The 15,402-nt window shown below is 50.8% G+C and overlaps 2 protein-coding genes across 2 annotated transcripts; one reads left to right on the plus strand and one right to left on the minus strand.

Moving 5' to 3' along the window:
- Positions 1 to 1,828: 1,828 nt before the first annotated feature.
- Positions 1,829 to 4,632, minus strand: agd3 (putative extracellular serine-rich protein; the record flags this gene model as incomplete). Its single annotated transcript, XM_057176895.1, has 2 exons — positions 1,829 to 2,095; positions 2,158 to 4,632. 2 exons carry the CDS (start codon positions 4,630 to 4,632, stop codon positions 1,829 to 1,831), a joined length of 2,742 nt encoding a protein of 913 aa, XP_057031197.1.
- A 1,948-nt stretch (positions 4,633 to 6,580) lies between these two features.
- On the plus strand, positions 6,581 to 15,354 carry gtb3 (glycosyltransferase family 4 protein; the record flags this gene model as incomplete). The annotated part of the gene is made up of 3 exons (XM_057176896.1): positions 6,581 to 6,658; positions 6,748 to 6,837; positions 6,904 to 15,354. The coding sequence occupies 3 exons, from the start codon at positions 6,581 to 6,583 to the stop codon at positions 15,352 to 15,354; spliced, it is 8,619 nt and encodes a 2,872-aa protein (XP_057031198.1).
- Between the last annotated feature and the right edge of the window lie 48 nt (positions 15,355 to 15,402).

A 15,402-nucleotide genomic window follows, 5' to 3' on the forward strand; every position in this document is an offset into this window, starting at 1 on the left:
TTGGCTTATATTGTATTGAAATTGTACCACTTCGTTTCCAGCTTCACCCTGGTACGTACTCCGTATAACGCTTGATGTCAAAAGAGCCGATGTCGCTAGGAAAGAAACCGAGAAGCAACAAGCAAACTAAGCCCGATCGGCGTGTGGATCTACAATATACATCGTCTCTGACAACCCAATCGCCTGATTCTCCCCTTCCCGGGCCGGTGCTGGACGCCACACCCGCTTACTGAGACGGGATCGCGGGACTGGGCAATTACGATCCTGACTCTATACGAGATCATTAATTTCGCTTTCGGCCCTGAATTGTGGAATCCAAGAGCTCGAGCCTCTCACCAAGTTCGCGCTTAACGGGTTCCTAAACTTGACCGTTGGACACCTCATCACCACTTTCGCGCTTGACCTATTTCATGACGTTCTGATTCAGAACGTCACCGACAATGCACGCTAGGTAGATGGTTCTCGTATTCTTTCCACGGTCTGGTCATTGTTGCCTGACCCGGGTTAGTGCAAATATACAAGTACGAGAAAAACGCCTTCGGAAGTATAAAAAGAAAAGTATCGGGCGGCAGTGACGTGCTCAATGCCGAGTCAACCCCCAGCCAGGGTACGGAGTATTTCATACATGATATACATCGTAAGTACAAGGGGTTAGGTATATAGGACATGCTGACCAGGTTGGGCCCGTTAAATCCGAGGCCGAATGGCTAAAGTGCTCAGAAAAGGCACTAGCGGATATCCCCGACATGGTGCCATTCTGCGGCTGAGTATCCCAATTGAGGAAAGCAGCCTCCTTTCGAGGCCTAATTGAGTGAACGAGGTCGTTGGTGCATAGGCGAGCATCGTATAGCTCCCGCTATAGGCAACCGTGGCGTTGGGCTGGTATACGATTCCACTATGCAGCCTGCATGGTATCGACTGGACAGGTAGGGAGTACGGAGGATTATGTACATGCAAACATCTCAGACATTGCCCGATCCAGTCTAGCAGTTGGAGTACATCCACTGGTTTCCGACTTCCGAGACACGATCGAATTTCTCCGAAGCCCTTGGCGCGGCATCAATCGCGAGCCTCGCGGTCCTTGGTTAGGCCGGGATAGTAGCGTGGCATGGTAGGGTGGTAGAGTGCGGTCATCAAGACACGGCCTGCGATGGCAGGCCCTAGATGGACTATATTGCTTTCGGACTTGGGTCTAGATGCGATCTATGAGGTGATTTCCTTTTGCCAAGATTGACTTTTGATGGCTTGGCGTCGGAGAGTTGTTTCTCTTCGGGTTCTGCGCAATGCAGGGGATATATTTTCCACACTGCACTGAGTGGGCGGAATCGAATAATGAGCGCACACTTGTGTGCCGTCTGGTGGCTCATACAGCATCGTGGACGTTACCTCGGACCTGCAGCACGGCATGGATGGCAGTGCCCCGCGCTGAGGTCAGATTGCCAGACAGAATATCAAAGCGTGGTGTTGAGGGTGATGGCCTCATTCTTCTTTAGGAAGGTTACGGCATAGCACTGAATGATCCTTGCCGGCTGCGTTGTCGACCACGATAGAGGGTATGTGGATTTATCTCAAGAAATGAAAATCAAATTACATATTCTCCTATCATTGTAGTTGACATCAGGCATTAACAAGTATAGTATTCATTCTTCGTATCAACAGAAAATGCAAGAAGTTCTTTCGTTCACATATTTTGCTTCATATATAAAAGCCATTATTGACACCTAGAAAAGATATCCACAAGATAAAATGAAATTGATGGGTGATCAACAAGACCCGAAAAGTATATGAACTTGCCAGATGAGGATAGAGCAATCATTTTCAGAGGCTCTTACAACGAGATGGGGGTAGAGAGAGTGAAGGTGACGGGAGAGCCAGAGAGCTTGACCCAGACGGTCAGAGGATCAGCACCGAGCTGCTCGGTAGCGAAGCCCTGGGTGCTGGTAGGAGCAACGGGGAAGGTCACAGGGATAGGTTCAGCGCAGGTGTTACCGGTGGCAGACACAGTGACGGCAGTGATCTTATTGTTGTTGGTGGCGTATCTCAGAGAGTAGCCGCACTTGTCGCGGTTGAAACGGGCAAGGAAGGAAGCGGACATCTATGAAGAGGGTTAGCAAATGATCGAGAGAGTATGAAGAGGCTGAAAGTAATTGATCTTACCTCCTGGTGGGTGAGAGTGATGATGGGCCAGTTAGCCAGGCGGACGAATTCCTGAACCTGGGTCTCAACCCAAGCTTGCATGATAGAGTACTTCTTGGTGACACCGTTGATGGTGATTGGGTCAAGATCAATGTTTCGGAGATTTGCCTGGTGGAACATGTAACCGTCGTGGAAGAGACCGAAGAGGTGGCGCATGGTGTCGCCCTTCTCAACTTCGAGGAGATCCTGGAATGTACCGGCGCCAGCTGAGGTGTTAATCCATTCCTCAGTAGTGCAGTCAGGAGTGTCACAGTTGTAGTAAATCCGAGTAGCCCAGCGAGGGTTGATCTGCAGACCATCGAAACCGTTGGCGGCGACAGTGGTGAAGAGAGGCCACATGTTGTTGGCGGCATTCATGAGGGCAGGGCGAGTGTTGTCACCAACACAGTTGGTGATGCCGTTCTCCCACCAAGCACGAAGAGCGTCACCGTTGTGCAGACCAGTGATGGCAGGAGGAATGATACCGTTGGAAGTGAACTTGGTAGCCCGGTCAATACCGACAGCCTTGAGCCAAGCCTGGTTGAAGCTAATCTCTTTGAAGACATCGCTGTAGGTAGCATTGTTCTGCTCCTGGTGAGTGAATGTGTGGGAGATGTGGCCAAACTTGTTAAGGTTGCTCTCGGTAGTCCACCAGGCAAGGAGCTCATCCATAGCAGTGCAAGTAGCAGTCCAGTCATAAGTAGTGGGAACATCGGGCCAGAGATTAGTGCCAGTTCCGATAGGCTTCATCCACTCAAGCTCGGTATCAGGGGGTGAGTCGTAGTCAATAGCACCTCCGCAAGCGCTCCAGCCAGCGTCTGAGCTATCGGAAGAGTTCTCGATGTTTCCGTTACCGTTGTGGCCAATTTCAACGAAGTAAGAACTGCCAGCGGGCATTTTGGCATTGATTTCGTCAGTCCATGAGGCAATGTTAACCATATCCGAGGCACGAACACGGAACTCTTGCCCGCCGGGGAAGTAAATTTCGGTCGCTAGGAACATGTCATCGATCTGGGTATTGAGGTTGACACGGCGGTATCCAGCGTGCAGACCGCGAGTAATCCAGGTAATCCATGCGTGCTGCAGGTAGCTAGAGGTGGAACTCCAAACAGTGTCAAAGCCGATGAAGAATGCCATCTGCTGACGTCCATCGAAATCATTGATGACGGCAGCAACACTGTCGGTAGGGAAGCCTGTGGCAATGCCAAAGCCAGCAATCTTCTTGGTTGAGGTAGTGTTACTGATAGTCGCAGGGTAATGCCACAGACCACTGGTGCTGACACCAGCGCCAGTCTTGAGGCCAGCTGTAGGGAAATCACTGGTATCGGTGAAGGAGATAAGCTGTTCAATGCCGTCATTGCAGCATCCACCGATGGAAGAAGCACCGTATTTGGGACCGGGGAAGACATCATATTGCACCATACGGACACCATACTCGATCTGATAAGCATAGAGCTGGTTCCACTGATCGGTGGTCAAAGCACTTTGGAAGCCTGCGTCACCGTAGTCATAGCTGACTTCGGCGGCAACAACAATACCACCGAAGTTTCCTCCAGCGGTGCCATTGAGATCGGGAAGAGTGGCACCACCAGAGGGGACAATCAGAGTGGTGAATGGAATGCCGTATCCATTGAGGCCAGAGCTGGCCACGCTTGCAGCAGCATCATCTCTGGCAATGACCAGGATGTTGGCTGCAACGGCGGCGTTAATGATAGGGGTGGCAGAGGCAGTAGGTGAGACCGAGATACTGGACGACATGGTGGTAGTAGTCACAGTAGCACTCGAGGAACTAGGCGTAGATGAGACAACTGAAGAAGAAAAAGAAGAAGAAGAAGAAGAAGAAGAAGAAGAAGAAGAAGGAGAGACAGTTGACGACGAGGAAGTCGAAGAGGAGATGACCGACGACGAAGTAGAACTTGTACTAGGCGTCGATGTCACGCTGCTAGAGGTTGGTGGGGTAGACGAGCTGGTCGAAGTACCGGAAGATGAAGTCACAGAGCTGGATGAAGAGCCCGATGAGACGGAAGAAGACCCACTCTGGACAGGGGTGCTTGAAGAACCGGTAGGAACAGTGACAGTCACTGAGCCCGTAGAAGAACCGGAAGTAGAAGCCGAAGAAGAGCCCGAGGAGCCGGAGCTGGATGAGGTAACAGTAACGAAGGTGGTGCTCGATGCAGTGACCGTACTTGAACCACTACCAATAGAGGTAGAGTCAGACACAGACAAAGTAACCGAGACAGAGGGGGTCGACGAAGGTGCCGAAGTAACGATCGTCGTCGAGCTCACACCAACAGTGGTACTAGCAGAACTAGTAGCAGTTGAGGTTGGAGTCGAGGTCGGGGGATGGTAGGCAATGACAGTCGGTTTGTGATCAGGCCAAACACCAGGGGCAGTGTCGCAAGTTATAAAGCCCCAGAAACAGCCGACCTTCAAGGCCCACACTGGGACGGCAACCATCTTGATCTTGCCCAGGTACTTTGATGGGGAGGGTCACACAATATGCACGTCTGCAGGACTAACGACTGACAGCTAGGGAATGCGATACGGGTATACCAGAACGAACGGAATTAGCCTGCGTAGTGTTTACCCACAAGTGCATTGATCATCGTCTTTATAGCGGATCAAACCCCCTTCGGAGCTAGCCAGGGCTCCAAGGCCTATCGCCTTTTGTGTCTAGTGGCTTTTTCAGTGTTAAATTAATACCGAGAGTATCTCGCACGGATCTAAATTCTCACTTTGGCCCATACGAGGCTCCATGTGGCGTGTCTTCACTAGATTAGGGCAAATTCCACTTCATCTGGTCTTGGGATCCGACTACTCCGTACTTGGAAAGGTGAAGACGTCCGAAGGCGCCATACCTATCGCAGGTACATGGAGTGTGGCCTCCTATTGCCAGGGTATATTATTGGTCAACCATTGAGCTTGGCAGGGCCAGGGGAAAAGTCTGCAGCGTGTCATGCTGAATGTTTTCTTTTTTTGTCCTTTGTCCTTTTTCCTTTTTGCCTTTGGGTTAAAAATAACCATGAGAATCGAAGGAAAAAAAAGCAAGGAAAAAAGCAAAGTCAAGGCAATCCACCTAAGACATGGAATGAACGCCATGACAGGACGAAAAGCTCCGAGGACAACGCATTGCATTAGGAATGCAAAGGCCTTAACTCGGAGTGGACTCTGCGGCCTTTGGGGCTCTTATGAGAGTCCACTTCATCGGAGACCACCTCGTCCATACAACGCAATACACACTACCTACCTACCTACCTACCTAGGTATGTAGGTTGTCAGGTCCAGACCTTGGCGTGGAGAACATGTCTCGTACAAGATACCAGATACCAGTACGGGGTATTTGGTATTTGCAGGTATTGCGGAAGACAGGGCGATGGTTACCCGTTATACGTGATACCTGGACCATCCGGGTAATTTTCAATTCCTCGTTCCCTTTGTTTCAATTGCCGAGATCCCCCATCTTCGATCATCCCACTGGTTTCATATGGCCTTTGGTATTTGGATTATATTGCTTATGATTTTGTGATTTATAATTTATGATATGATTTATTATTTGTCTTTCTTTTCTTTTTTTTTAATCCAGCCAAGACTTCACTATTCCGGGTCCTGGCCAGCGCAGAATGTCATGATCCTTCTAGCCCGTGTCTAACGGCATCGCTTACGGGCTAGGCGAAACCCGACAAAATAGATACATCGCCGTAAAACAGGTGGCCGATATGGGCAATTAGATGTGTTCAGTGAGATCTGAATGAATCGTTAGGACCCAACATGTTGCACTCTGGTATCCATGCCACGATATCGCATGGCTTTGCCATACACATGGCAGCATATGGGGGAAACCGTACCTACGCTTGGCTCCACCAACTGGGCCTGTCTCATCGGTCAGCCCTGGTCTGTTAGTGGCTTCTTTTAGCCCTGCAACTAACAGAGCCTTTTAGCGTGCTATTTTTGCCTGGCTCTGGGATGTCAGCTTCAATTAGACGCCTAGACTGCTACCGGGCTATCACACACACCCTTTGTCCCAATCAGTCTAAAAGAGGCGAAGCTATTATAATTCTTTTTTCCCCTGTCCCCCTGGCAAATGACAAGGGGAACCCCAGGAGGCAAAATTGTCTACTTTACTTATGCGGGCTTGGGGAAGTGGATATTCACTTGAGCCCTCCCCCACTACTCTTTTACCTTATCACCTTGTGAACGCTTGAGCTACCTCGAGCTATCCAATTTCCTTTTTTTTTCTTCGACATCTGCGTTCTTGGCTTCCCACCAGTCACTCGTTTAAGCATGTCACTATAGGCATTTGTGTTTGAGAACCTCTTAGCTCTATACTTGGCAAGATATTCTTTCCTCTTGCCTCTGACATTGCCTCAAAGACCCATCGAGTCGAGAGACTCGACATCTCGACATAATGACGAACGTAGATCACCTCCCAGTGAAGCCACATCCCCTGGGATGGCAGTTCATGAAAGAGTTCTGGTGGCAATTTGTATGTCGACTCTAGTCATCTTTACAACTTGACGTTTGGCGCTCTTGTTGTGTCCATGAAGCTCGATGACATGCTAATCATTGATCTAGATCTTCATTGGCGTATTATTGTTAACGGTCACCATCGGTACATGCTCTATTGTATTTTCTGGCGTCAGAAGGCTCATCAAATACTACAAGGTATGATATATCCGTCGCCCACATCTTCCCGACTAGTTCGGATATTAACTCCTAGTCTTTCTTTAGTCGAGACCCTTACCGGACATTGTACCTTCGAATGTCTCCAAACGTCTCGAAAAGCTAGCCAACCGAGAACTCGACTTAATCAACACTCGCCCGCACCAGGGAAAGCCCACAAGCTTCGGAGTTTACTTGGGAAGCTTCGAGAACCCACCTACTGCCTCGCAAGAGAGACTTCTACAAGAATGGGATGTCTTGGTTGTCGATCCCTTCCAGTCAGGAGTTGCCAGAGCTATTTCCAGGCACGAGCGCAGCCAAGTTTTGGGTCGGATTGATTTCGGCAAGATCCTCTCTCCCAAGGCATCGCCCTTAACTGTCATCGAAAAGGTCGAGGAAGTTCTCGCGAGCAGTTTCAACGATACTGCGTTTTCCGGTGTTCTTCTCGCAAATTGGGAAGATGTACTCCGTCCCACCGCTCGGAGAATACTGTTCGAAACCATCGCCAGTCTCGGGTTAGCGGTCTATCTCGAGTCGGAGCCACCACACTTCTTGAAGGATCGAAAGGCTGTGCAAACCGATGCCGTTGCAGGCTTAATCATTCGAAATGCTAGTATCTTGTCTTCCGGGGAGAAGCGGGATTACTTCCAAATGATCGAACTACAAGCAACAATCAAGGCATTCGTTTCCGAGTCTTGCATGAGAGACTTTGTGGTAATGGCGTGGGAAACCGTCGACGATAATGTCACCGTTTCCAATGCCATTGTCCGCAGATCTATCCAATGGTGCGGTTTTTACAGTGCGATTACCTGGATCGGATCCGAAGCAGCTCTCCACGATGCGGACTTGAATGTAACGACTCTTGAGCCCCTCCCGGCTTTTGGTTGGTTGAAGGAAGCAGAGATAATGAAGGCACATGATATTTGGCGTGCAAATTTGAACGTCCTGCCTACCCCAAGTAACAAGAAGGGCTGGGATATTCTCAAGCCTCAGTTCCCTGCTGTTGAATCGTTACTCGATTCAATGGAATACTACTCCAAAGGTCCGGAAAGCCCGACTGGTCGACTGCGTGATCCTCCAGAATGGGTTGCACAGGTCAAATCACAGGGCAGCCCTCTCTCTATCTCTATGTCAGGGATGGCCTATAACTCTCTTGGTTGTTTCCCACTCGGTTCAGATGCGACCCCTTTGGCCTTTGCAGAAATTCTTCAATCGCAGCAACGGCTCAAGTCTCTCAACCTTCTTCACCCTGTCCCGGTGACCAAGATCCAGAGCATTGGACACCTTCTGCGTCAATTCCACGACTCCCTGGATCTCTTTGAGGACGACCATCAATTGGCTGGATCTATAAAAGAACTAGCCAACTGGGCATCCAACGATCAGTTGCATGTAAATCTGGCACTCGATTCTGGTCTGCGCAAGAGCCCCGATTGCCGCTTCTGGGCCGTTTTCGACCTGGATAGTGAAAGTATTGAGATTTTCGTATCCAAAAATGCGCAAGGTCTCGCTGGTACTATTCTTCACACTTTTCTCTCGGCAAAGGGATTTCCTCGCCATGTTTGCTTCGATGCAGAGGCAACTTTTGCGGCATGGTCGAAGGATACTTCCCTCGATACCGGCCTTCCCCGTCGACTGATTCAAGATATTGATGTTCTCAGTCCTGAAGAGCGTCTTCTTCTCCTGCAACATTTGTCTCTGACTGATGTCCACAGCGAGCTGTCTGCCGCTGTCTGCGCATATATCCGCAAGCAACTGGTAGATGCTCCTTCTTTTGCTCAGCTGAAGGCGCTAAATACGGTCGGGTATCTTGAAAGCTCGACATCTGCCGAAGATCTCATCAGGTCTCGCATCAACTGGTACCTAGACCAAGGATGTACCTACCCCTCTCTCAACGTCTGTCTCGATCTCTTCCATCAAGTCGACAGCGTTCTCTCTGATGTCTTGAGATATCGCCGTGAGGATGAACTCGCTGCCATTACCAGTGGTCTTTGCGCACTTCTTCAAGGTGGCTCCGTTGACGCGTATGTGGACATGATGGCTCTTGCCTTGTTCTGTGCCGCAAGAAAGGGTGCTTTTGATGAGATCTACGGTGAGGTTACTGATCGAAACCCCCTGTTTAACAACCATTCCGATCAAGCCGCCGCCTTCGCAGAGTCTTTCGCTCTTGGATCGCGATGTGAGGCATATTTCGATGTATCGCCTAGTGTTTTTGGAAAGCTGCTGTCCGACCGGTTCAGGGCCTACTACGGAGACCATCAGCCACCGAACTGGGTGAACGGTGCTCCAGAACTCGCCACTTCCTATGCTGGAGCGCAGATTGATGTCAATCCCGATGACAAAACCAAGGTTATGCCTGGATACCAGCGATTCACTTTCTTGAGTGTCTTCGCCATTCCGGCTTTGATTGATATTATTCTGCTTACCATGATTGGTCGCGGACTCTATCTCTCTGCTGCCATGACTTACGAGGAACAAGACAGTGCTACTATGGCGCTGATGATCTCTCTCCTGCTTTCTGGTGCAATTGGTACCTGGATCGCATGTGGTGGCCCCTACTATCTCATTTCTATGGCCTTCGCAGCAGCAAACATGTTTGTCCTCATTCGTCTGATTGCCGGTATTGCCTTTACCGTGGCCGGAGGTTTGATCGGTTTTGTTTGCCTTTCCGCCGTTCGAGGCCCTCGCGCTGGTATAATCTTCTATCTCTACCTGATCGCCCTGACAATCTACTTCTCAACATTTGCCTCGCTTGCAAGCTTCAGCTACCCAGGATCGACATTTTTGTCCGGTCGGAAACCAATCATCATGTGCATTCCGATCCTGTTCTTGTCGCCGATCATCACTGCCTGGACTGGCCACGACTCAGCTGTCTATCTTGCCGTCATCTATATCTTCATTGGGGTGCTTTTGCTCTGCCTTCGTTCAGTCACTTCCAAATGGGTCACATGGTACCAGTCCGTGCGACGTACTGATGATACTGAGATCCGCAAGTGGTATATCGCTGCATATGGACATAATGATGAGAAGGTGTTCGCAAACCTGAGCGACCCGGCTGCCCTCAAGGTGGCCAGAGAAGCCCTGTCAAAGGATGTATTGGCTGAGACGAAGCGCGGCATCTTCTCGAAAGCATCCAAAGATCAGATGGTCGTCGAACTTGCTCGGGATTGGGAATCTACCAACTTCCTTCTTGACTGGTACTGTCGCCATGCAGATGTGCCGAGACCAATCCCGTTCAGTTCTGGCTGGAACATCCAGACCAAGGTTGCACTTGACGTTTTGCGCAACTCCCAGAAAGGTCTTCGTCTGCACAATGCCTTTGTACACTGGCGTCAATCGAGCAAGGAAATTGGATGTGGCGTTCTCTACTTTGTGATTGCTCTTCTCGACAAATGGGCTCAGTTGCTGAGTGGCAATCGCATCCTCAGTCTCGGAGGCGCGTTGGATGACGCCAATCGAATGGCTGTTGGCTTTGCCCTTGCATACTATTTGATTGGTGCGGTACTCATTGATACCAAAGCCGTAGAGCTCCATGACGCCCTTGGTAGCAATGCCCCCATCTCTGTCAGATCAGCCAAGGAGATTCGGATTGCCCAGAAGAAAGAAGTGCAGCTTCGGCGAAAGGTTTACTGGCGAGTTCTTTTGAGATTCCTCCTGTGGCACGTCTGGAGTCTTGCACTTTCCACCGCTCTCATCTGGAGTTTCCAAGATTCGCTTGAAGGCATGATTGTCTTCTTCTCCTACGTTCTCGCCTACACTGGCTTGATCTGGTATCAATACACGAAGATCTTCACGGGCCCCCATGCACTGAAACCTCTCCTCATTGGTATCTGCATTGGATTGCCAGTAGGTATCGCGCTCAAGGTCTGTCTGCCTGACTTCGCGTACTCGCAGATTATTGGACTTGGATCTGCGACCTGGACTGTCGCCATCCTCGCGCTCCGAAATGCCAAAATGGGTATGCCCAACAAAGTCGACTCTCCTGTGGAACTTGGCCGGACCTTCCATGCGTTCACCACACCCTGGGATGACCCTGAATGGTCTCAGCAGGAGCTTCAGACTTTCTTTGAAGGTTACGCGATGCTTCCTTCAGACTCCCGATTCAGACTCAACCCTGGGGTTCATCCCGGTGTCGAAATCAAGACTGCTATGTTATCCCGCAGAGAAGAACTTAGAATTGAAGAGGCATTCCCTGCCTCTAAGAAAATTGTCGACACTGCCATCTCCTCTTGGGAGAAGGGGAACATTATCATTGAGCTTGTTTCCCCTGGCTCTCTCGGTCCCGGTATCCGTGCTCTCAGTTGTAGTACTGGAAACCAGTTGAAGCTAGCCATCACCGTTGGAGGTCTTCTGGATGAACGTCTCGACATCAGTGAAAACTGTCACATCATTGCTGAAACATTGCTTCATGCTGTCACAGAACTTGTGATTGGTGTTCCCCACGAATATGCGTCATTGGCAGGATCAATTGTTTCTGGTGGAGTAACTAACACAATGGCTCGACAGCTCCGAGAGGAGGCCAACACAACTACAGTCGTGCGTTGGGCTAAGAAGGAACTACTTCGACAGCTTTGCCTTGGCTTTGAGGCCGATATTCATTGGGACAAGCTGCCCACCGAAGTTCGCGATGTGCTACTGAAGCGTTGCCTGGGTCAACAATGCAGCCTCTCCGATAGCCAACGCCAATGGCTCCAGAAGAGTCTTTGCAAGTTTGACACTGATAACCTTGATATTCATGTTGCACGTTGCAATCTTGGAGCAGCCACTGCTATCAGCGTTCTCGATTACGCTCACTGGGGAACTGGAGAAGCCGCTCTTCCTAAAGAGCCTGAGACTTCCAAGTACATCTCCTACCTCCCCCGGAAGCTTCCACTTGCATTGTCGATGGTGCAGTCACCACTCAGCTACATCTACCACAAGCTGGGAACAATGGTTAAGTTCTTTGTGGTAGCTTTGGTCGCAGATCCAGAATTCCAGAGAGAGTTCAACCATGTCACTCAGGACCTTCCGACTATTATCCGCGTGCCAGTCGTCTTCTTCTTGAACATGGTCTGGGTTTATTCTAAAATCGTTCAAGATTTGGGCTTGTCCTTCTTCCTGTTCCATGGCCGCAAGAATGTTAAGCGATTGTGGGAAGAGACTAAAGGCATGACAATCCATATCAAGAAGAGCCGGGTTATTGTCCAGAGTCTAGAAGGCACCTTCACAGCTTTCAGACACCACGAAATCGATGGTGGCTTCAAGATCTACCACTACGCTGGTGAACACAAGACCGAGCCCAGGGAGGTCAAATCCTTGAAATACGTCAGCACCTATTCAAGTGAGATGTTGCTTCTGGTCAAGCAGGAGTTCAAGGATGGCAAGGTTAGCAACGAATACCACTACGACTACCGATCCCCGGTGAAGAAAGGCTTCAAACTCAGCAAATCCTCGTCTCGTATTCCTCTCGGAAGACGTTGCGTGTCAGGAGCAAACCATCTTCAAAGCGTTCAATACAATCGCAAAGGTCTCATCGAGTCGGGCTCATATATGAAAGATGGCAATCTTATCCGCTTCAAGTACCATTATCGCAAGAACCCCCGTTTCGGTGATGAATTGCTGCGAGCCGAGTTCGTCTTATCCCACATCAGCTGTACCGTGTCTTGGTGTGCGCCTCCACGTCGCCACCCTGAGAAGGTTGAACGCTGGATTCCTCATTCCAAGGTTACCGAGGCCAGCTTTGTTCAGGGCGCCGACGTCTATGAAAGTCGATGGTTGTATGATCACAAGTTCCATCCCACTATCTTCACCACTATCAACGGGCAGAAGGTCCAGACTCCGCCTATGATTGAGCACGATTTTCTAGGCGTCCTGTCCAAGCCGAAATACACCAGTTTTGTGCATGATAACCCCTTCTGCTATTGTGACAGTCTCCAGTCAAATCTTCTTACACGGACGCTGGGACTCACGAAGAAGCGCTTCGTGGTGTCCACTTCTCGGGCTCGCTCCTTGATGTGGAAGGCCTGGAAGGATCGTGTTGACTTTGATGCCATCATTGTTCGCTGGATGGATGACCGTATTCTGCGCAGAGACAGGGTTCTTACACCTTACTGGCGCAGCCGTGATTGGGGCAACCTTGTATCTGCAAAGAAGTATATGGATCTTCGCGCCGATGCTATCATGGCCAGTGCCGATCTGGACGACAACATTTCCAGCTGGACTCCACTCGCTGTTAAGATCACTGATCTGCTCAACTTCGGCCCTGGAGGTGATGCTGTTGTGAACACCCGCTCTAAGAACTTTGGCACCGATACTGACAAGACCCTCCACGTCATGGCCGCGGACAACGGTACCTGGCCCAACGAAGGTGGTGGTGTCTCTGCCTGTCGACGAGACATGATCAACTCCCTGCGAACTATCAAGTGGCACATGATTTGCGAGTCTGCAAACGATTTCGGTGTTCCCAAGCACCAAACCGAGCAGAACATCCAGTCTCTCAAGCTCATCCCACTCTGGGGTATGGACTTCCTCACTCCGACCCACGGGTTGTTCCACAACAAACTAGATGCCGAGGTCGATAACGTTACGTCTGCTAGCGAGTTCGACATCAAGATGAACTTCATTCCGATTCTGACAGCTTTGGTCAAGGGCGCCCGTGCAGTCCATCTCTCGAAGGCTGATATCCACCAGGCTACTCGAGCACTTGTAAATCTGAATACATACTTCCAGGAGTCTCGTCATTGGACGCAGGTGTGGAACACTGATATGGTGAAGCAGAGTTGGCGCGAGCTGTGGCTGACTCAAGAAATGCCAAACACTATCCCGTCATCGGACTGGTTCGACACTGAGCTTCCTACCTTGGCATCACTTGATGTCGCCATGGAGCTCTGGTACCGCTATCTCTTCATCTTCTCGATCCCAGTTCCCGAGAAGATCCCCTCGACTTTCCAAGCCTCGCACCACAGTGTTAGTGCTTCTTATGGCGTTGTGTGCAAGATCAAGCGCAACTGTACCTTGCAGATTTGGGACCACGCCATCGCTTGGCGTGAGACCAATCTGTGCCTGTCATCTGCACTTTGCAAGCTCTCGCCATTTGTTCGGAACGCGCTTCTTGGATTGATGCGAATCACCTCAGTCTTGACTCTGCATCATGCCGATATCATCCTTCCCTGTGCAGATTTCTTCAACCCGGGCTGGGAAGTTGAGATCGGTACCTGCCAAGGCACAATTGAGCACCGAAACACATTCCGCCGAAAGATTGATCCTGTTGTCAACGGTATCACTGACATGCAGAAGTTTTCTCCGGTCAAAGAAATCAAATCCGAGCGTCCAACTGTGACCATGTTGTCTCACGTTTGGTATGCCAAAGACATCAAGACCGCCCTTCTCGCTGCAGACATCATCATCAACCAGTGGAAGTTCGACGAGTACCATCTGGACATCTATGGCGCCATTGACAAAGCCCCGACCTATTCTACCGAGTGTCAAGAAATCATCGCTTCCAAGGGTCTCCGCGGCAAAGTCACACTCTGCGGAACTGCCGATCCTATGAAGGTCCTCGAGAACACATGGCTCTTCCTGAACTCATCTCTATCCGAGGGACTTCCTCTCGCTCTAGGAGAGGCCGCTCTCACCGGAGCGCCCGTCGTCTGCACAGACGTCGGCGCTTCCCTCCGAGTACTCAGCGACCCAGACGACTTCTCCCGCTTCAGTGCCGTCGTCGCACCCAACGATGCGCTCGCCCTCGCAAAGGCCCAAATCGGCATGCTTGCCATGCTCGGCGAATGGAGCAAACACAGCGACGACACCTCACCCGCACCAGTCCTAACCTCCTCCCCAACCCCAGAGGACGTAGCAGCCATCACCCGCCGCATGTACGAGAAGAGCGAGCACCGCCGCAAACTCGGCATGATGACCCGGGCGATCGTTCAAAAGTCCTTCAGCGGCGACCGATACCTCCGCGAGCACGAGCAAATGCTCTGGATCGGCAAGTCAGCCAAGATGATGGCCAGTCGCGCAGCGGGCGACCCCATGGAGCCAGCCGACGTGGCAGCGGCCATCGAGACCGCCGTCGACGAGGAGATCATCACGATCCCCCGCGGCGCAGTGCACTCTTGGCGCTCGTCTGCGCAATCCGGTATCTCCACTGTCTACAGCTCTACGTCAAACTTACCCGGTCGTAACGGCTTCCACCGTCCGCTGTCTGATCTCTCGGCTATGAGCATGAGCAACGCGTCCACAGATAACGAGTCCTTCGCCCGTCTACCTGTGTTTGCGCCGAGACCTTCCATGTTGTCGAATGGCGGTGGCTCTCCCGGTAATCGGTCACCCATGTGGACTTCTAACCAGCGGCTGTCTGTGCTGAGTGCCCGACCTCAATCCCACACGCGTGCTAGTTCCTACGCGCGCTCTGTATCCACTGCCGGTCGGGAACAAATCCGTGGCTTGCACCGCGAGGACTTCCTCCCTTACCGCAATTCGGACATCAGTGTCGCCAACAGAGATGATTTCATGCGGTCTATTGGAACACTTCCTAGTGGTTGAACATTCTCCGCATCTTGATTCTGGGTTTCATACACCCACCCTCCTCAT

The sequence above is a fragment of the Penicillium paradoxum genome (assembly GCF_028828445.1).
Source record: "Penicillium paradoxum strain IBT 22861 chromosome Unknown utg000005l_segment0_segment0, whole genome shotgun sequence".
Lineage (NCBI taxonomy): Eukaryota > Fungi > Ascomycota > Eurotiomycetes > Eurotiales > Aspergillaceae > Penicillium > Penicillium paradoxum.